This window comes from Balaenoptera physalus, assembly GCF_965194825.1.
Source record: "Balaenoptera physalus genome assembly, chromosome: 1".
Lineage (NCBI taxonomy): Eukaryota > Metazoa > Chordata > Mammalia > Artiodactyla > Balaenopteridae > Balaenoptera > Balaenoptera physalus.
The window spans coordinates 58,215,010-58,237,313 of record NC_138882.1 but is presented as its reverse complement, the minus strand read 5'-3'; the positions used below and the strand labels follow the sequence as shown (position 1 = coordinate 58,237,313).

Here is a 22,304-nt window from a genome sequence, read left to right as displayed (position 1 = left end):
TGCTCACTTGAATTTTGTTCCCCTGAATCATCACATTTCTTTTCTTAATAAAGGAGAAAACTGAAGATTCATGATTCTATTAGAAAGGAGTTTTTTGTTTTTGTTTTTGTTTTTTAACAGTGAAATAAAAAGCTTTTTTTTTTCAGGAGCTTTGACACTAAGAAGTGCTAAAATATATTTCAACCAATTCTCTGCCTCTATTTGAGGAATCAGTTTTTGGTCTAATACACTTCCATATTCTTAAAGACTGCTTAACTTTGTGTCTCACGGGCTTCCACTGATAACTTTACAGTGATCCAGCGCTGCCTATCTTTGGCATTTACATTTTCAGTGTTTTGAAGGAAAACATAAAATTGATAACTAAGAATATCTGTCATACTAAAATCTGCATCAAAATCCGGATGACTCTAGCGTAAAACGATTGTCAACAACAAAACCCATAAGCTTCACAAGCTTCAGATCTGTGGGAGGTCATAGATATCTATATGTTGCAACTGTACAAAGTCGGCTTGGTTGCTCAATTAGGTACCTGAGGTGGTGGCACAGCCCTCAGGTTGTTTTGGGCTCTAACATTCCAGGTAATAGTGCCATTTGCATTATATGTGAAAAGTGTGTTCTGCGTTGTGTATAGGGCCATTTGGAAATCTCTGACTTTGTTATACAGTGTTGTACTTAAAAGATTGTCGATAGAACTAGGGTACTCTACATTCTGAGAAATCACATGCCCTTTAATTAGCAATATGGCTATAAATTGGGATCAGCTATCCAATGAGTTATTGCTCAAAGTTTAGCATATGTACCAGAGGGAAGTACAGTTGTTCAGCCTTGTGTTATTGGACTGGCTAATGATGTGGGATCAGTGGCTAATCTGCACAGGGTAATCCTAAAAGGAATCCTGCCACATGCAATGTTGCAGTCTTTCCATTACCAGTCAAGAGGGCAAGCACTGAAGTTTAGGTTTTTAATCATGTTTTAAATATGAATGTGTGTGTGGGTTAAACACATACAAATCCCTTATTTTACTTTTAAGATCCCAGTAGTTTTCTTCATATAAGACAAGTTAATTTTCTTAATGAAACTGATCAAATAAATGAAGATTTACCAAGACAGTGTTGTAGATTTGGACTTTGAGCCTTATTTATTGTTCCCTGGTTCACAGAGAGACCATCAAGCTATGAGAACACCAAGCACATTTGGAATTTTTGCTTATTGTCCTTCAAAGGTACACCTAGTAAAGAATAATTTCCCTTTAATAAATCAAGTACAAGTACTCCATTTTAGATATCACCACAAGGCATAAATTCTGTGTGCAGACTCACCAAACACGTTTCTTTGGTGAAATTAAAATATCAAAGCAAGGGATATACGTATCCTAGATACCAGCTAAGTAATGTCCTCTTCTAAAGCCTGTGCTTGCAAATGATTCTTAGACCTCCAGAAACATTTCTCAACGGAATGGAAATCCTGTTAGACACTATAACTAAAGGAAGAAAAGCCATTTGTGGTGAATATAGTAAAGGTGAGAAAGAGAAACATGCCTAGATTTTTTTTTTCAAATAATCCCCTAAAATAATCAAACCTAGATTTTGCTGCTTATCAGAGGCCCTTAAAGAAAGATTTGTCATCCAAGAAAATGAGAGGTTTCGAATAGAAGCATCTGGAGCTAACACTCAAATGTTAGAACTGTTCATTTCCACCCACCCTGCCTTCTTTTTTTTTTTTTTAAATCACTTTAAAATATGATACTCTTGCACTGAATTTTTCAGTGGGAAAAACACACTCCAAATGATATTAGCAGGGGCACATAGCCAGAGTTCATACTCCTCTGTAAGTGTGTGAAATTTGGAGAAAGAGGAAAAACTTTTACTCAGGTTCAAAATCTTCCCTATCCTCCTAGATTTTTTTCTTTTTGCTTTTATATGACATGGGAAGTTATTATCAGATCATTATATGTTGATATCAGGTGTTGGCTATACTTTCAATCTGATACTCTGGGCACTGTGCACAGTGAATCCAAAGGACTCTCAGGCTGAAGAGGATTGACATATATCTATAGCCAAATGCTCCAGCTGTCCCTCCAGTAACCATTTAAAGTTTAATTTTGATCATATTTCTTATGCTGTCAAACTGCATCCTAGTTTTGTTTGTTTTTTTAATTTGTGGACTTCCTGAAAACAGTAATTTTAAGGAGGGAATAAAAGAGCAGAGGAGAAAGTTTCTCTCTCATTTTTACCTCTGTTGTTGACTGCTGCAAGGATTACTCACTGAAGAGAGATGATAACTCTTAAAAGAAGTTAAAGACTCAAGTATAAAAGTTGCCATGTATACTTCTGATGCCCCGCAAATATAAAAATCAATTTTTACATCAAAATAAGTCCTACATCTCCTTTCTATTTTGCATCTTATAAATTTTTGACTTATTAATAGTGAGTATGCTTGAAGTAGATCCTTTATAAATTCATGGAACAGATATATGTTGGTGTCTATTGTGTGCCTGGCAATGTGCTTAATTCATTTTACTGGGGTGAGTGGGAAGGATTCTTACATTAACATCCTACTTACCTTTCCCTCTGGATATTTATTTCTACCTACTTGAAAGGAAGTAGAAGTAGGACTTATTTAAATGTTTTTTAATTATCCAGGTAATCTTTTTATATAGCTCTATTCATAGAAATGAGGAAGAAGTAATGTTACCTTTGAAGGTGTAATTGGTAAACATGTTTCCTATCATCACTTAAAAGGATTTGACAGAAAGTCTGGAGAGCAGAAGATGAGTATTAGTAGAGCCACTGATTTTCAAAAGGTATCATTTATTAGTTCTTATTTAAAAGCTGGTAGAGTTCTTTCCTTATTGTACAAGAGAAGAAAACATGCCTTTGCTTATTCAAATTCCCTAATTCTTGTGTATATTATCTTCTGGCTGACATTACTTAACAAATAATGTTAGGAAAGTAATTGCATTTTCATTATTTTACTATTCCTTCCCTATTGTTCTGAAGGTAATATGGAAAAACTCTAAGAATTTCCCAGTTGAAGAACAGCCTTTCCAATTTAAATCAATTATTCTAGCCTGATGGGGTTCTGTGTAGTGAGTACAGGTGGATAATGTTATCCAGAAGCCAGCCCAACCTCTTTCGGGTACTTGGTTTGGTTTTTGAAATGTTAGTCTGCCTTTTAGGGGTGTATTTTTAAAGCTTGGGTCTTATCACAAGATCATGTGTTAAACTTCTCTTCTTTGTTGGAGTAGAGGGTTAGCATTCATGCAATTATAAACTCAATTATAACCATTAATTAAGTTAATATCTCCATAGTCAGCTCATTAATAATTAGTATGTGTGATTGAAGCCATGTTTTAGTTTCGTAGAAAGCACCACTACCTATATTTCGGACTAATGTTATTACATCAATGCTTGACATTTATGAGGTGTGTATATTTAACAAAATAATAGGTACAAAGTGACTCAAATTTTGTTAAATATATATGAGATGTATCTGTAAGGTTAGGAAAAAAGGACTATAAACGATGTAACAAAATGTTATACTAAAATTTCAGTATCTGAGCATATTTGAGCAACAGAGAGAACTCCAAAATGTTGTCCCTTATATTTGCTTTGGGGTTCACAAAATGTACTCATAGGCCTTAACTTATTTCATTCTCAAATACTCGAGGTTGAAGATAGTCCCACTTTTTTTTTTTTTTAATTAATTTATTTATTTTTGGCTGTGTTGGGTCTTCGTTTCTGTGCGAGGGCTTTCTCCGGTTGCGGCGAGTGGGGGCCACTCTTCATCGCGGTGCGCAGGCCTCTCACTATCGCGGCCTCTCTTGTTGCGGAGCACAGGCTCCAGACGCGCAGGCTTAGTAGTTGTGGCTCACGGGCCTAGTTGCTCCGTGGCATGTGGGATCTTCCCAGACCAGGGCTCGAACCCGTGTCCCCTGCATTGGCAGGCAGATTCTCAACCACTGCGCCACCAGGGAAGCCCAGTCCCACTTTTAAAGTAGGAGAACAGTGGAGAATTATGCAGTACCATGAGTTAGCCAGAGTTGGAATTGAAATGACTATTCCATCCTTTGCAACCTTGCTTGAGCACCTTTAATTGACAAGTACTTCCTAGAGGCTAAAATTAGAGGATTAAATAAGATGCATTTTCTACACTTGCCTCATGATTATCAGAGCTCCTCTCTTCAGGGGCTTGAGTTAGGCCAGTCACGCAATCTGGAGCTTCACTAACACCCACGGTGTCTTGGAAATGGCAGTCACAGGGCACTCTGAATTCTGGTTTCCAGAGATTTAACCTGAGTTGGGCTTCAGCCAACTGGGCTGAGTTGGGCTTCTCCCCACCTGGGTAGGGAGCTCCTTGCTGTACCTCCCCTGAGACTACAGCCTCCTCCAAACAGCATCTCTGTGTGCCTGGCCATCCCTGCCTGACCAGAGGGCAAATGTCACAGGATATTTGACTTCTCATCTTTAATCCTAACCTTTCTGCTTTTGTATGAACTCAGAGGCTGGACTTGAAATTAGGCCTTGGGCAGTATTAGAAAACTAGGTAACCATGCTGCTGCCTGCAGGCAATAGACTGCTCCCCACCATTTTTGGGCATCTGTTTGCAGGTAACGAGAGGTTAGTTGCACTGACAATAGAAGAGGTGCCCTTAGAAGGTTTTTGAGTAATGAAGAAAGCTACTCATCCTGTTTCGCTACAAACTCTATAAGCAGCCTGTGTTGAACTTTCCCAACAATTGCCAAGGAGATAATCATCAGAACCAGTATTACAGGTGAAAAAGGATGTAGTATGTCTGGCATAACTGGTAGGTGGATACTTTCTCAATAATTCAGCAGTTGATATTTTAGTTGAAGAGGCCCTCTTTGGGGCTGAAGTTGTTTCCAGTAACTGCCTTTTCCGACTAAGTTAAGGTGAGATGATAGCACTTTATCATGCTAAATATTCTCTCCGCTACTTACTGCCACCATCTCTCAGTATCTGTGAGGGAGGAAATAAATCTGAGATGTACTGAAGCTTGTTTTTTTTCCCTGGCACTATTGGCCTGGCTCTGTCTTCTGATTACTAGTTTGTGAATCTAAACTTGGGCCAACCTACTTCCCTGTGAAAATGCCTGCTGTGTGAATTAATATATTATTCTGTTTTACATGTTTCTCTTTAAAGGGGAGGAGAGAAGGGAAGAAAAAATTATATATGTATAGTGAAAGAGAGGCGAAAGTAGAATTCATTCACTTATTCAGTAAGCTTTAGTTGAGTACCTCCTGTACTCTAGGCAGTAGTCTTATCACTGTGGATACAGCAAAGAACAAGGCAGACAAATCCCCTTTCCTTAGGATGAAAACAGATGTAAAACTGGAAAATGACTGGATGGAAAATGACTTGATGGGCTGGGAGGAAGAATTTAAGTGCTCAGAAAAGGCCTAACTCAGATCTTATATTTGTGTTAAAATCTAGATCACAAGAAGTTGTTATCATTATGAAGATCTGGGGGAAGAATATTCCAGGCAGAGAGAACAGGCAGTAGCCTTCAGTTGGGAATGAACTTGGTGTGTACGAGAAAACAGAAAGAAGGCCAGTGTGCTTGGAGTTTGAGAGCAAGGAGGGAGATGTGATTCAACATGAGGTTGGAGGGGAAGGCAAGGGCCCCAGATCCTGAAGGGTCTTGTGGGCAATGGTAAAGATTTTGGGTTTTATTCTGAGCACAGTAGGAACCACTGGAGAGCTTTACACAGAAGAGCAACATGATCTGAAAAAGTACCATCTAGCTGCTGTAAGGAGAGGAGATCGTGGGGAGCAAGCGCAGAAAGAGGGAGACCAGCTGGGGAGTTACTGCAGTGGCTCAGCTGAGAGGTGACAATGGCTTAGACCAGGCTGGTGGTGAGGACAACTCATTAGGAGCAGAATTCCTCTGACTTCCTTATCGTCTTTCAATGCAGTCTTTAAGGTTAATCAGTTTTTAATTTGAATGTAAATAAAGTAATATTTTGAACTAGCATGTAGTTCTGTGATTTCTAGCCACCATGTTTTGTTTTTGTCTGTTTGTTTGTTTTTCTTTTATTCCTGCAGTTTTTGACAATTAAGTGCTGACTCTTAACACACCTTATTTCTTTTTGGCTTGGCCTACTTCTGTGTACCCAGTGTTTCTCAATCTCTTAATTTGTGTCTCAGTGTTTGCCAGCGATTACTTATAGTTGTTTATTAAAATATTTATTGCCTTTCTTATTACAAAATCTTTACTGCAGAAAAAACAGAAAACTATGAAGAAGAAAAAAAAATCATAATCCCACTATCCAGAGAAACATTTTCCTTTATTTCCTTTCAGTCTTTTTTCTGTGCATACATATATTTATAAGTGGTGGTTATTTCTTAAGTAAATCTGGCAAGCAGTAGTTTTCATAAGAAGTTCAGTAGTTAAGTGGTTTGCTTCATTTACTTTTTTATAGCAGTCTTTAAGATATGGGTACAATTTCTTATTTTCTTCACTTGAACTGCTACTGTCACTAGTTGAAAAGTCATCCTCTCATTAGGTGTTTATTATATAATTCTGCTGTGCTTTGATTGCATTGTCTATGTCTTCAGCCAGCTTTGTAAAATATCCTTAAAATGCCTACCAAGCTAAAATCACAGATTAGTCCCAGAGTTCAAATTTTTTCCTTTTCTGGCATTTTTCTTTTTTTAGAGCCATAACATGGTTAGCTTTGCCAGGATCCACTATTCAAATCTTCAGGTAATATAAATTAAATATGTTAGCCTGTTAATTCTTTTGTCACGTCTAGGATTTATGGTGACTTATTTCAGCTTATAGTAAAGAGGTTAGAAATCTCTTCCTAAAAATTTTTGGAGCTCACCTAGATCTTGGCTATAAAAGTACATTCAAGAAAATAGAAATTCCTTTTTCAATGTATTCGTTCTGAACGTAGGTTAAAATGTAATTGATGATTCTTGGTGATTATTTTTTAGACCTCAAAGGAAGATCTTCTGCAGGCTGATTTTGAAGGTGCTTTAAAGTTCTTCAGAGTCCAGCTTCCAAAGAGATACAGGGCAGAGGAAAATGCAAGAAGGTTAATGGAGCAGGCTTGCAATATTAAGGTAAGATATATGAATTTATAGATAATAAAGGTGGAACTTGAATGCAGAATAACATGGCAAATTATATAAAACTCTTTCTCAGTATGTTGCTGGATTTTGACTATGTTTAAGGTGATGTGGTGTATGAGCTAGTTTCTCTCAGACTTTTTTGTCAAGCTGATATGTATCTATAGTGGCTGTACCTTCTAGTAGAACTTAGAGTGAACGTTAGCAGGTTCAGGTTGTAACAAGAGGAAGACAAACATTTATCTCATAGGTGGGGCTCTAGAATGGGTTGCTGTGATAGTGGTTTCCATAGCAGCAGACTTAGTATTTAGCTTTTGCCATCTGCTTTAAGATTATTTAGGACCAAGCAAGAAAAGCCTGCTTAGGCCGTGCTTTCCTTTCTCTAAGGGACTTGGAAAGCTCTGTCTTGATCTACCCATTTCCATCCCACACCTGACAAATGTTTGTGGATACGTTGCTCCTTATCAGATGTCTGATAAAAATAAACAAATTTTATAAATAAGTTAAAATAGAAATCTCTATCTAGAGAATTGGGGTATCAAGGTGAGATAGCACATTTTAAAAAAAAAAAATTGGAACCAATTTACTGATGTAAATTCTTGGACCTTTGGAATATACTAGGGAATCTTCTTACCTAACCATGACAAAAATGTAAATTTGCTTTCTGAAAAAACAAAGATCCCAGGTCTTATGGACTTTACATTCTTGCCGAAGGAAAGAGACAGTAAACAATTAACATACTAAAGAATATATTTAATATGATAGAAGGTGATAAATAGCTATGAAAAAAGAAAAAGTAGGGCAAAATAAGCAAGATTGGATTGATGGGGAGAAGGAAAGTTATAGTTGTTGTTAGGTAGTCAGAGTAGACCTCACTGAAGGTGAAGGAGATGAATTAGTCATGGAGATGTCTAGGAGAAGAGCAATTCAGCAGAGGCAACAGCTAGTTCAAAGGCCCTGGGGCTGGCTCATGCCATGTGAGTTTGAGGAACAGCAAGAAGACCAGTGTAGCTGGAATGAAGTGAATGAAAATGAGGGCAATAGGAGAGGAAGCTAGAGAGCTCACAAGGAGCCTAAAAATGTAGGCCACTATAAGGGTTTAGGCTTTGCTTGGAGTGAAGTGAAGAGCCCTTACAAGGTTTTGAGTAGAAGAGTGATAAGATCTGTCTGAGGTTTTAGAGGATTACAGTGCCTACTGTGTTGAGAACAGACGATAGGAAGGTAAGAGTAGAAGTAGGGAGATCAGATAGGGGGTTTGCAGTAATCCTGTTGAGAAATGATGATAGATTGACCAGGGTGATAACAGTAGGGATAGAGATGGATTGGAGATGGAGGTGGTTGGAACCTGGTTATATTTTGAAAGAGAACCAACGGGATTTCATGATGTATTAAACATGGGTGTGAAAGGAAAAGAGGAGTCAAAATGATTCCACAGATTTGGGATTGAGCAATTAGAAGATAGAGTAGCCATTGATTTATTAAGCTCATTTCTTAAAATGTATTTTGACACAGACTTCACTTAAGCACAATACCCACTGTAACACTTTTCTGGTGTAAGATTTTTTTTGAATTTTAAGTTATTTTAAACTAAATTCTAAATGTTTCAAAAGTACAACTCAATGCTGAACGTAAATAACTTGAGGAGAAAAAGATTACATTGTCTTCCAAATGAACTCTGTATTCAAAGAGATCATTTTCCAAAGGTATTAAGAAAGATAGACCTCTGAAGTCTTCATCCTGAAATGCAAACTTTTAAAGGCTTTATGACTGATTGTTTTATTTGGCTAAGCCAGATGACTAAGCATAAGCCACATTTGTCTGTAGACGTTGAAAACACAGTGGTCATGGTGCCTTTGATTGAATTTTGTGGGTAGTAGGTTTGAAAGGTAGGCTTCAGCCAGCTGATTGTTCCAGAGCTGTCAGAAAGAAGTACTATAACTTGGGGCAGTGCTGTAGGGATCCATTAAAAGACAGCACTGGGCTTCCCTGGTGGCGCAGTGGTTGAGGGTCTGCCTGCCGGTGCAGGGGACACGGGTTCGAGCCCTGGTCTGGGAGGATCCCACATGCCGCGGAGCAACTGGGCCCGTGGGCCACAACTACTGAGCCTGCGTGTCTGGAGCCTGTGCTCCGCAACAAGAGAGGCCGCGATAGTGAGAGGCCCGCGCACCGCGATGAAGAGTGGCCCCCACTTGCCGCAACTAGAGAATGCCCTCGCACAGAAACAAAGACCCAACACAGCCAAAAATAAATAAATTAAAAAAAAAAAAAAAGTCTGCTGCTAAATTTATAAAAAAAAAAAAAAAAAAAAAAGACAGCACGCATTTCTAAGAATAAAAGAGTAGAGAGTTAAGAGGTATAGGTAAATATTTTCAAGGGAAATCTAGAACTGTGGGAAAATAACTGAGAACAAAAAACCCAGGAAAGTGATTTAAAAATATGAAATGTACAGGGAAAGATTTTTTCCCTATATAATTTATGAAGCTCCTCAGAGGATGGAGGTAACTAACGATTGTCAAGCCAGAAACGTGAGATCTGACAGACACTGAAACATAAAATGTTAGAAGACAAGTTCAAAATATGATCTGAATGGATTGTTCCTGGGATGAAAGTGCTATGTGCAACCAGAGTGATTTATTTGGGCATGAACAGATAGATAGGAATTCTTTTTTAAGTAATAATAGGGTTGTTATTTTGTTTTATGTTTTGTTTCGTTTTTTTGTATTATCTAAGGAGAGTACCTTTCTCTTAGATACTTAAAACAGTACCCGAGGGACACCATTTTAATTTATAGCATGATTGTGAGGCTGATGTGAGGTTTAACTGAAAGAAGGAAGACATAAATTGTACAGTATTCAGGGATCGTGCTGGGACTAGAACGTAGATCTCCAACATGAAAATTTAAGATTGTTTTTAAACCAAGACCTACATTTTGTTTTTGTTTTTTTTAATAAATTTATTTATTTATTTATTTATTTATTTATTTTTAGCTGTGTTGGGTCTCGTTTCTGTGCACAGGCTTTCTCTAGTTGCGGCGAGCGGGGGCTACTCTTCATCGCGATGCGCGGGCTTCTCATTGTCGTGGCTTCTCTTGTTGTGGAGCACAGGCTCTACATGCGCAGGCTCAGTTGTTGTGGCTCACGGGCCCAGTTGCTCCGTGGCATGTGGGATCTTCCCAGACCAGGGCTCGAACCCGTGACCTCTGCATTGGCAGGCAGATTCTTAACCACTGCGCCACCAGGGAAGCCCCAAGACCTACATTTTGAAATAGCTTTTATATCAAGACCTTAAACATACGCACACGCACACACACACACACACACCTGAAGAGATACTTACGCTTACAATGTATGATGCACTCTGATGTTTTTCTTCTACTATATTTTATTCTATTCCATTTTAAACTTCTACCCTTCCCTCTGCTAGTCACAACCCACTACATGGATTTCACAGCAGCTTGCAGTTTTGAAAAAGCACTCAGGCCTGTTCCGCTGTCGGCCCCTCCTCCCCCTTCCCCATTCTGATATGCTGCAACCCGTGAGAGGCTGTGGAGGATGAGGTGTTACACTGAATAATGAAAGTGGGAGTGTGGTAAGGATGTGAGTCATCGTGCCATCATTACAGCAGCATGTGCTGGGAACTGGAAATGTTAGGAAATCGTGGACTTACAGACCACGGCTGCATGTTAAAGCATTCACAGACAAAGGTGACGACAGGCATGGAACAGGCAAAAAAGTTGGAAATCATGATTTCTTATCCACAGCCTGTTTAACGATAGAATTTCTGTCAAAGGTAATACATTTTTTTTTGGATTTTAATTATTTTTATAGGATTTGTGTACGGTCGTATAGTCTTGGAATGGACATGTTCTCATTTAATTATCCTTGAAAATGAATCACTTTCCTCTAACTTTAAGGAACTAGGTGACCCAGTTATTTCAGTAAACTGACTGGTTTTGAAATAAAGGCAACTGTTAACAGGTAAAAAATAAATTGTTACCTCTGTGTGTGGTTAACAGGATTTATTAATAAAGCACATTGGATTGGGTAAATAACTATTCTTCTGAAACCCGTGTGACATTAAATATCAGGAATATTTTTTGGTGTTTATTTTTTTCTAATTTACTAACATGACTTTTAATTATTCTGATATCCCTTCTGTTCCTATGATCCAGCCAGGCTAAAATGAGAAAATACATTCACCCATCAGACTTTACTTTGAAAAATAATGTGGTTACTTAATATATGAATATCCTGCACTTTCACAGGAAGGCAACTTTTGTTGAATATCGTTATTCAGTTGTTAGCTTATAGTTTAAAATTTTGCTATTGCAGAGCTTCTTAAACTTGGATCTTGGTTTCATGGACTCTGAGTCACTAGAAATTTGAATTTCTTTATATAAGCGTTTAAGCATTTTGTTTTTCCTGGTGAGAAAATATGTAGCTTTTATTAGATTCTTAAAGGGAACTCAGTGACTCAAAAAGATTAACTTTTGTGCTGTGGGATCATCTTAAGCTTGTTAAGAAAATTGATATTTCTTTAGAGTATAAGAATTTATAAATGTGATACCTATATATATTCAAGTGCATATACATATAACCTTTATAATTTTTCTTGATGTGTTTTTTTTTACATAATTTTATTCAATATCACTCACTTATATTGTATGTGGTTGAATTGATGAAATTACCATTCTTGTTGGTCAAAAACTGCCAGGTATTAGACATTGTATGTGATTTAATGTAATATTTTATGCCTCCTTATGTTTCAAATAGGTGCCATGTATGTAGATGATGAAATATTAAAAATTTGGCTCTTTTAAACACCATTTAGTGGTCACTGCTCTGATAAAAATAAAGAGATGAATTAGAAGAGTAAAACATCTATAACATAATTTAGAGTACTATATATATATCTCTATATATAGATATAGATATATATAGACAGATATATATATACGTTAGTTCTATGGCCATGTCAAACTTTCCTGAGAATTATTCTCCAAAAGCTGGGAAGCAAGTCTTTTTTTTTTTTTTTTTTTAAAGTTAATTTTTATTTGGAACAGTGTTACAAGTGCCACAGTTATGATGAACCTCATTAGTAGAAAAGTTCATCATATCACTCAAAATATTCTATTGGTAAATCTTCACAATAGAATGTTTTAAAAAGTAAAATAGGCTATTTTGTTTGTATTTTATTAGTAAAATAACTTGAACAATATTAAAACTGCAAAATCTGACATTAAACTAAAACAAGGGAATTAGGAAAGAAAGGTCATTTATTGAGTATCTACTATGTGCCAGGAACTATGCAAGAAGACTTCTCAGAGGAAGTAAGATTTAAGATGAGACCTGAGGGACTAGCAGGAATTAAGGAGTATATGGAGGGAGGGGGAAGGAAGTTCCATGCAGAGAATATGCAGAGGCCCAGAGGTAAGAAACGATGGAGCTGTCCAAGACTTAAGCACAGTTCATGACTGGAGAATAGGGTTCAAGGACAGAGGGAATGCGGGGAGTAGATAGAAGACTTAGAGAGGTAAGCAGGAGCCAAACAGCTGGTACAGAGCCATGTAAGCCTGTAATCCAACGGTAATCAACTTGGATTTTATCCTCGGACAGGGGGAAGTATTGTGGGTTTTTAAAGAGGAGACAGAAATGATCAGATTTATGTTTTAGAAAGGCTATTCTGGCTGGTGTGTAGAGAATAGATTAAAATGGATAAGATTAGATATTGGTAACAGACCGATTCAGGGGTGGTTGCAGTAATCCAGTTGAGAAGTGACCTGACTATTGTTATGGGCTAAAGAGATGTGGACAGATTCCAGAAATATTCAAGAGATAGAATCAACAGATCTTAGTGATTAAATGAGAGCATTAGGGCAGAGAAAGAGAGCCGTAATGACGCTCAGGATTCTCACTTAGGAAACTTGGTAGTAGTCACTCTATGAAGGGATAGAAGATAATGAGTTAAGTGTTGGACATGTTAAGTTTGTGGTGTATATCTACAGTCTCATATCCGAGTACGTGAAAATATCCAATCAGCAGGTGGATATGGAATGGAAATCAGATCTGAGCTAAAAGTAGGCATTTGGATGTCATCAGTATTTGAACCATGGGAGTGGGTGAATTTTCAGAGGAGCAGAGAAGGGTTGAGGGTAGGTTCATTAACATATAAAAGATGGGCTGAGGAACAGCAGCTAGTGAGACTGAAAAGTCAGGAAGAAACCCAGAATAGTGTGAAGTGTGAAAGCTAAGGGAAAAGGTATATTTTCAAGAAGGAAGAAGTTGAACAATGTCAGTGATGTTTAGAGGTCTCATAAGGTACTGAGAGTAGAAGTGGACATCGTGCAACAGTTAATGAAAGAGGTTCCTTTGTGGTCTTAGTGACAGCAGTTTCAGTGGAGTGATGATGTATAATAGCCAATGATGCAAGGAATAAATAGGAGGTGAGTAAATGGACAAAGGAAGAGGAGACAACTCTTCTAAGGAGGTTAGTGTGGGGAGACGATGGAGGATGGAAGAAACAGCCAGCAAGCCAGAGAGTAAGTACAAGAGAGAGAGAGATAAGTAGGCATGAGGTTGAGATGAATTTTTGGAGGATGGGAAAGATGGCTTTAAATGCTTAAATAACGCTCAGTGAGTCAATTACTTCATTGAGTACCTACTATATGCCAGGCACTGTGCCAGGCCCAGGAAACACAAGGTTGAGCAAAAGCACATACACTCCCAGAACTCATGGAGTTTATATCATGCAGAAGATGTTAATTATATAATTGCCTTAATAAATGTATAATTACAAAGTGAGACAAATGCTCAGAAGAGATATAATAAAGATATATGAAGAACAAAGAGCAAAGGAACCTGACTGGTTCAATGGTTTAGGAAAAGCTTTCTTGCACTGAGATTATAAGGCATTTCAGACTGAAGGAAGCATGTGTAAACACTGTGGGGTGGGAGGGAGTATGGTATGTTTAAGAAACTAGGAGATGGCTCAAGGAATGATGAGGGTTGATATCCAGGGGCCGACCAGACCATCCCTCTTCAAATAAGAAGGAAAGACCCACAAGAGAAAAGTTGAAGATTCAATAAAGAAATTGGAATGTATCAACAGAGACAGACCTCAGAGGAGATAAAGGATTAGACTCTAAAGAATGTACTTTTCTTCCATTACAGCAAGAGGGAATGAGCAAGGAATAGATGGGGATAAAGACAAATGTGCAGGTTAAGTAAGGTAAGGTAAGGTGAAGAGGAAAGAAATTGAGAATATTCCATTTGAAGGTTTCTCTTATTTCTATTAAGCAGGATCTGGAACTAAGGGAACGTAGTGGAGCTAGAGATTCAAAGAACATGGACAAACTTTTAGGTATTGCAAAGAATGGAAGAACTAACTGGGAAAACACAAAAGAATTGTTGGGCTGAATTGTTGGAGATCATGAATTCATAGTGGTAAAAATGTGCAATGTTTTGGGAGTGTCTCTATAAATACCCAGCAATCCAAATGTATACATGAAGAAAGCAGTTACTTTCACCTATAGTTGAGGTTTGCCAGCATGAGACAAAGGAAGGGCAGTGGGACCAGGGCGGTGGTGCACTAATAAACCAGACCTTGGGGATACGAGAGGGAGGAGTAAAGGGGGAATCTCTGATTTGTAGCTTTTGCCAATTTCCAGGTAAAATATGGCCAATTTCAAGGTACCAGTGACTTAACAAGTGGCACACAATTTGCGAATATGAAGTCACTTCTTTTGGACTGGTAGTTGCTAACCCCAGCACGCTACAGGGTCAGGGGGATGAGGCTAGTAGCAGGAGAGTGGTTGACATGATAGATAGTGGAATAGAACTAGTAGAAGAGAAAGCGAAGACAGATAGGGATTGAGAGACTGCAGGACAAGGGGGTGAGGGAGAGGTACCAAGGATTGAACTCTAAGAACACAGAGAACGGTGGAGGGGGACACTAAATGACTTGTTGGTGATTACCCAAGAGAAATACATCTTTTCTCCAAAACCATTTATATTTTAAGGACAGCTTAGTGACATTAGAAGATAACACTGACCTGTGCTCAAAATTTTCAGTTGGTAGCTCAGGTTACTTAGTGGCAACAAAATCAGGCCATTTGCTATTTTGCCATCTATGGCGAGTTCCTGTGATTTGCTTCTCTCTGTCCTAATGACATTACCACCATCACTACCATTTTACTCTAATCATAGAGATTTGAAATGCATTGTAGGAGGAATAAACAAAGATGGCAGAGGCAGTAAGAGTAAGGGAAATAAGAGGAAGAGGAGGGCCCTAGCGGCTAAAAACAAAGTCCTGCCCTAGCATCTTCTTCTTTCACACCAAAATTGTCTTCCTAACCCATGCTAGAGAGGAGGCCATCATTGACTATATGTTACCATGGTAACTACCTGCCTCAGAAAACTCTAAGCTCTGCTCCAGCTCAGTTATCTATGTATTGTGACAGACAATTATCCACTCTCCCAAAGTGGATTAATACAATTTGATCTTGCCTCTCACAAGTCATGCTTTTAATGGGATAGAGGTAAATTCGTTTATCTAGAGATTTAATATTTTTCTCTCTCAGACCTCCATATTTGTAACCATGGATTTGAATTTAACTGTTTGAAAATAACTTTCACACTAGAGCAAAACTATAAAGAACATTTTATTCAGAGCAATTTACCTCTAATTTCTTCATGCTGTTTGCTCTTTCTTTCTGGCTATTGTTGCTATGTATAAACAAGAATGTAATCTCCCAAATAGAGGCTTTTTTTGAATTAGCAATGAGACCACACAGAGGCTTTTGCTGACTCTGTGAATCTAAAATATGTGCTCTTATGTGCACCGTGGAAAGGGTTCATTTTTAATGGAACCACATTTCATGTTCCTTTCCTATAAAGACCTCTGCACATTGACAACCATAGTTTGGAATATTTGGTTTAGAGTGTCATAATCTTCTCCCAGGCAAATGTTAATTTTGTTATAGGCTACAGGGATGTGATAATTAACAAACTGATAATGAAGTAGTTTTTATATCAAAACAGTTGCTTCATTTTTCCTCTGAGGCTTCTGTTAACATTGATAACCCTCAGTGTGTCTGAGATTTGGGGCATTGTTTTCCCCCAAACAGGGATTAATACAATTTGATCTTGCCTGTCACAAATCATGCGTTGTGGGAATGAGCAGAAAACACGTAAATGTTAGACATGCTCTGAAGCAGTTTATAACAGGTGGAGAAAACAGGGCAGAGCTCTGGGTGCCCAGGCCTCAGGCACCCTCCACATTCAGAAAACTCTGCTTTTCTGGCTGTTCCCAGTCATCTGGAATGCATTTGTATCCTTTATTACTTCTGCTGTTTTCTTCTACCATCGTACCTGCTTCTGCCAGTCATTTTCTTTCAGTTTATTAAGGAGAAAGCCATAGAAACATTTTAAAATTAACTTGATGGGTGAACCTGGATATTGTATCATGAGCCGATCTATATAAATCATTAAATTGTCCTACTCCAAAGAAAAATAAGACAAATGGATATAAAAATTGATTTTTATATGGGCATCTCTTTTTTTCAGAAAAAGAAATAATAAATCGTAAGAATAAAGCATGTGCCCTTACTTGCATCCCAAACTTGGTACAGTGTCGTTGGTACAGAGCTCTCCACATACATTAACAACAGAAAAGGACACTTCAGAACTGCTGTTTCAACTAGTGGTTCCTCTCCTCTCAAACTTTATTCTTTTTCCCTGCAGCTAATTCACTCTCAGCAGTCTTCTAAAGACACAGTAAGACAGATGGTTATGCTCTTAAGTGGGAGTTTCCATATTTCATATAACTTTCTGCAGTGTTTTGCCAATTACCTCTTATCCAGTTGTTATGATTTATGTTTATCTGTGTTGGAGAATAAAGTTAGAACTCGTCTTCATTCTTTGGAAGCAGAGGTAATAAATAATTTTCCCACGGCTATTTACAATGAGAGCCACATCTCTTTGAATTTTTTTTTTTTTTTTTTTTTTTTTACTACTTGAATTCATGTTAAGATTATATTTAAAGTGTGCTTCACAGTTTGTGTTTGGGGATCTGATTTAGACAAGAAAATAAATGTGTTTCTCTGTGCCCCTGTTGCTACTCATTGGAAGTAATTTAACTTTTTCTTAAATTTAAAGTTAAATTTAATTAATTAAATTTAAATTTATTTTTAATAAATTTAAACGTCTTAGGTGTTTAAAATAGGTTAGGTTAGGAAGGCTGGGCCTTTGGATCTTGGGGATATTTCAGACACTTCAGCCACAGCTATGTCAGATGCCAGTGCCTCTTCTCTGGGGCGAATAAAGTATAATCATATTATATTTACTTAGTTACTCATATTCTTGTTTCACAAGCTCATGGATCCATTTAGCATTTAGCTGGGAAATGACCGAGTCTAATTAGTACTCTGGAGAACTTACTTATTCTGCTATTCAGCCTTTTTCTCCCCCTCCCCCCTCAACCATGAAAAATCCTTTTCTTTTGAAATGGTGGAAGTAACATGTAAATGAGAATAGCAACTCAAAAAAGATAGTGAAGATTTTTAAGTGTTATTCACATATCTCCAACTGTTTGTCAAGCTTTCTGAAGCTCTGCCTAAAGGCAGACAGACTGCTGAGGGGAAAATTATATTCCTTGCTGTAGTTGATAGTTGTGATTAGATGGGCACTCCATTCTTATTATCAATTCCTCTGTCTTGGGGACTTTTTATTGCTGCCACCTGTGGGAGGGAGCGATTTCTTTCATCTGTAATGTCTAGCCTGTTCCTTTTCTATGCCTGTAATCTATCCAAATCTCTGTAATATGTAGTTCAAATGGTTTTATCACCGTCACCATCATCGTCATTATCACTAGTATCATTATTATTATGTGAGGGAATACTGGCATACAAACCACATGAAGAGGTGGTAAAGCTTCGTGTTCTGTTGTGTCACTCAGGTCAGGGGAGGCTTCAGTTATTCAGTTTGGCGCAGGCTCAGTGCCTCTATCAGTGTGTTCTATGCAGCGTTTCATTCATCCTCTTTTCCAGGCACTGCCTTATCCTCTGTTATCCCTTGCCCTTAGGGTCACTGTACTTCCTACCAGCTCTTACTACATATTGAAGTTTCTCACTAAGTTGGTTCCTAAACAGGCAGTACTTTTTTTTTTTTTTCCCTGAGTCTCATGTCTGCCCCCAGTTTCATGTCTGTGGTAGTTTGTTAGGGCTGCTGCAATAAAATACCACAGACTGTGTGGCTTAAACATCAGAAATTTATTTTCTCACAGTTCTGGAAGCTAGAAGTTCAAGATCAAGGTATCAGCAGTTTGGTTTCTTTTGAGGCCTCTCTCCTTGTCTTGGAGATGGCCGTCTTCTCACTGTGTCCTCACATGGTCATCCTGCTGCCTGTGTTATCTGTGTCTAATCTCCTCTTCTTATAAGGATACCAGTACTGGGAGTTAGGGCTTCAACATATAAATTTTGGGGGCATACAGTTCAGCTCATAGCAAAGTCTTTCTCATAGTCAACAGAATGCTAGTTTCAACCCAGTTTCTCTGAAAACATTCTCTTCTGAACATGAATCTTTCTTGGCAACCCTGAACTGTATCTCCAACATCTGATAACACATGACAGTTTCCTGTGTTTGTCAGCCTACCCAAGTTCTTCCATTTTCTCCTAAACTCTCAGATTTTCTAAAATATCCTATTTTTCTTCACAATTCCACCCTTCACTTCCATCAGCCCACTTGGCTGGCAAGGAATTTCCTCTGGCATGCATGTTAGCTTGTTGTAAGTTCTAACTTATATACCCTGCTCTGGTATGATCTAAATGCATTAACTTCCTTATAATCCTGTCTATCTATTGTATCATATCTTATACAACCATAACCTCCCTGATTCCCCTTCTTTCCTAAAAGAGAAGCAGTGAGTTGTGCAAGGAAATAAGTTATGTCTTAACAGGATGTCCAGTGAGAAAAGAAAGTCTGTATTCTATTGTAATAGAATGAGTATTTTAAGCAACAACATAATTTGGATACTGTATAGAACCAAAGGACTTAGTTTATTTTCTAAAATTATTTACATAAAACCTTTTATTCTAAAATATTTCATCAAATTTTAGGATGGCCATTGTTTAAGAAGCCAGATTGTAGACATTGCACCTGTGAAGGAAAATTTTTGAAAAAAAAAAAAAATTGTTTGACATGGTAGGATCTTCTTAGAACCTTCAGAATTCATAGTTGGAGGCCCCTGACATTGCTTGTCTGGACTGCTATAGCTGCCTCAGACTGACTAACTGGTCTCTCTGGCTTAAGTTTTTGTCTTCTGGAGTTTCCTCTACTCACTACCACCAGAGTTTTCTACCCAGGGAACCAACCTCCTCGTACTACTCCTCATTCAGAGAGCACTGCTGGCTCCCTGTTACCTGCAGGATAAACCCCACAGCCTTCTCAGCTTAGCACACATCCCCATTTTTCACATCAATGTGCCATGCCCTTTCCTGGCCTCGCTCGTCACATCTTGCGCCTTCTACCTGGGACTCTTACTCACCATCCTGAGAAAGTTACTTAATTTCCTTGAGTATGAGTTTTCTCGTCATGAAGTGAGGCTAATACCTACTGCACAAGGATGTTGTAAGAATTAATAAAGCTAAACATGTGTGAAGCACTGGCTGAATTATTTATCAATTCCTTTTTTATTTTTAAAGATTTTTTTTTTTTTTGATGTGGACCGTTTTTTAAAGTCTTTATTGAATTTGTTACAATAGTGCTTCTGTTTTATGTTTTGGTTTTTTGGCTGCGAGGCATGTGGGGGTCTTAGCTCCCCGACCAGGGATGGAACCTGCACCCCCTGCCTTGGAAGGGGAAGTCTTAACCACTGGGCCACCAGGGAAGTCCCATCAATTCCTTTTGCAGTTATGGGGTCAAGCAAACCCCTGTTCATCCTTTAAGACCCAGAACAGACACCACTTCCTCTGGGAACCTAGGCTGTTATTTATTCTAATTCTGGCAGTTCCTCCACTAGAGCACCACAGTTGGAGTTAAGAATGTGGTTTTCTGAAGCCATGTGGTTAGAGTTAAACCTTGGCTTCTCTATTTATTACCTGTGTGATATCTGGCAAGTTACCTGTATCTCAGTTATCTCTTCTGTAAAATGAGGCTTACATTGTCGATACAATAGGATTACTGTGAGGATTAAGTGGGATAATATATATAAGAAACTTAGCAAATGCTATGCATCATTAGTATACAAAAAAATGTTTGTCGTTATTACCATAATCGTTTTGAGTCAGTTTCTCTCACTGTGAATTCCTCAAGAGTTTGTCTCTACCTTGCTCTTCTCTAGATGCCTTGGGCCTGGTCCAACCCCTAGCATAATAGCTGGATCAAAGAAGTCACTCATTAAATATTTATTCAGTTAACATATTCATTTTTTTTTCTTATTTTTTTTTCCCTATTCATTTAGGTTGAGGACTGTTGGGCTTTAAATCCTCTCTGAAAATACTTCTGGAAATAAACAGAAAAATCCTCATGTATCTCACTGAATAGTATTCCAGGTTTCTTCCTATAGAAAAGCGAAGTAGATGAGTTTTTTAGTCTGAGTTCAGCTTTAAGAAGGGTATCTATCATATTGTGTAGATTGCAGGGATCATGAAATATAAACTTGTGAATTTTCCATCTTTCAAGACCTTTAAGACTTGGATAGAAGGTCAGCTTTCTTCCTCGATGCTTGGGTAACCAGATGCCCTTTCTTATCTTTAACTATTCGATTTTTCAGATTATTATTCAATGATTTTAGAATTCTAAAAGTTTTTTCACATCTTACTTGCATAAACCTCTTGGTTGTCTATGGTAAAAATAACTGTTGAAAGAACTGAAGCTAAGATGTATATGCCACAGCCTTTTAAAATAGGGTAGACATGGGACTTCCCTGGCGGTCCAGTGGTTAAGATTCCCAGCTTCCACTGCCGGGGGTGCGGGTTCGGTCCCTGGTCGCGGAACTAAGGTCCCACATGCCGTGCGGCCAAAACATAAATAAGATAAAATAAAATACCAAATTAGTAGAGTTTATAATCAAAAGACTGCTAATACAGATCCCAAATGACAGACTAGTCTGTTCCTTCTTTATGTATGATAAAGTTATAATCACGTTTTATATTTTCTGTGACATTCTCTTTATGTATCTCATAATTATCAATTATATTTTATTCTTCATAAACTGGAATCAAGGAATGTCAACAATATATCTGCCGATTTGTGCTTGCATACTGTATGAGTTATCTATTGCTGATAGCAAACCATCCCCAAACTTACTGGCTCACAACAACAATATTTCTCACAATTCTGTGAGTCGGCTGGGTGGTTCTTCTGCTGTTGTCTCTGGATTCATTCATGTGGTAGCATTCAGCTGGTGGGACAGCTCAGGGTAGGATCTGCCTTTCCACATGTTTTTTCATCCTTGGCTGCTTCTCAGCCTTGTGGTCTCAGGTTTCCAAGGAGGCAAGACCCAATGGCATAAGCACTTATCAAGCTTCTGCTTGTGTTACATTTGTCATTGTCACATTGACCAAAGCAAATCACATGGAGAGTCAATATTAGAGTGGATATACAGGGAAAATGATGCCAGGAGACATAATTGATTAGGAGCCTTTCCTGTAACGATCTACCACACACATGCATGGCAAATTTATGTTTCAGTACATAAAAACAAACAAACAACCCCCCTACGTTAACTTAGTTTCTGATGAGAAGGCTGAGAGTTTGATGTGGAAAGGAGACTTCCTTTCCATTTAATATATTTACTTTTATTTATTAATACTCTTTATTTAATAATATCCTTTTATACAGTTTCTTTTACTGGTATTGCTTCTTCAATTGGCAAAAAAAAAAAAAAACGACTTTTTTCACAATGCAAGTGAGTGAGTGAACCATCATCAGTTTGGGTTCCCTGATAGCAGAAGCAATAGTTGCTTATGAATTCTTAATAAAACTCGAGTAGAGGTACTCTGGTTACAAAGAAAATCCAGCCTGTGATACTGATTTTATCATACATGAGAAAGTTAGGTTTCCAGAGTTCAGAGGAAACTTAAAATTTTTAAGGTTTTCTACCTCATAGCTATCAAGAATTTATAGGGGATTTGAAATAAATATTATTTAACTGTTTTATTTTCAAAATATTTTGGTTTATTTCCATTGTGCTATGTGTTTTCTATCAAACATT

General features: G+C 37.9%; 1 protein-coding gene across 21 annotated transcripts in view; it reads left to right on the top strand.

The window, feature by feature from the left end:
• Positions 1–22,304, top strand: part of RABGAP1L (RAB GTPase activating protein 1 like) — a 786,837-nt gene that overhangs the window by 642,787 nt on the left and 121,746 nt on the right. For 8 of the 21 annotated variants that reach the window (XR_014256708.1, XR_014256709.1, XR_014256710.1 and 5 more), the window contains exons 20-21: positions 6,960–7,088; positions 10,518–10,883. Coding sequence is in view for 9 of the 21 variants with exons in the window: in XM_082437232.1 (XP_082293358.1) it covers positions 6,960–7,088 (129 nt within the window). In the remaining 12 variants the exon portion in view is untranslated. Of the gene's footprint in view, positions 1–3,700; positions 4,913–6,959; positions 7,089–10,517; positions 10,884–13,474; positions 13,537–22,304 lie in introns of those variants that run through there. The other 13 variants (XM_082437232.1, XM_082437226.1, XM_082437234.1 and 10 more) reach the window with 6 other exon arrangements.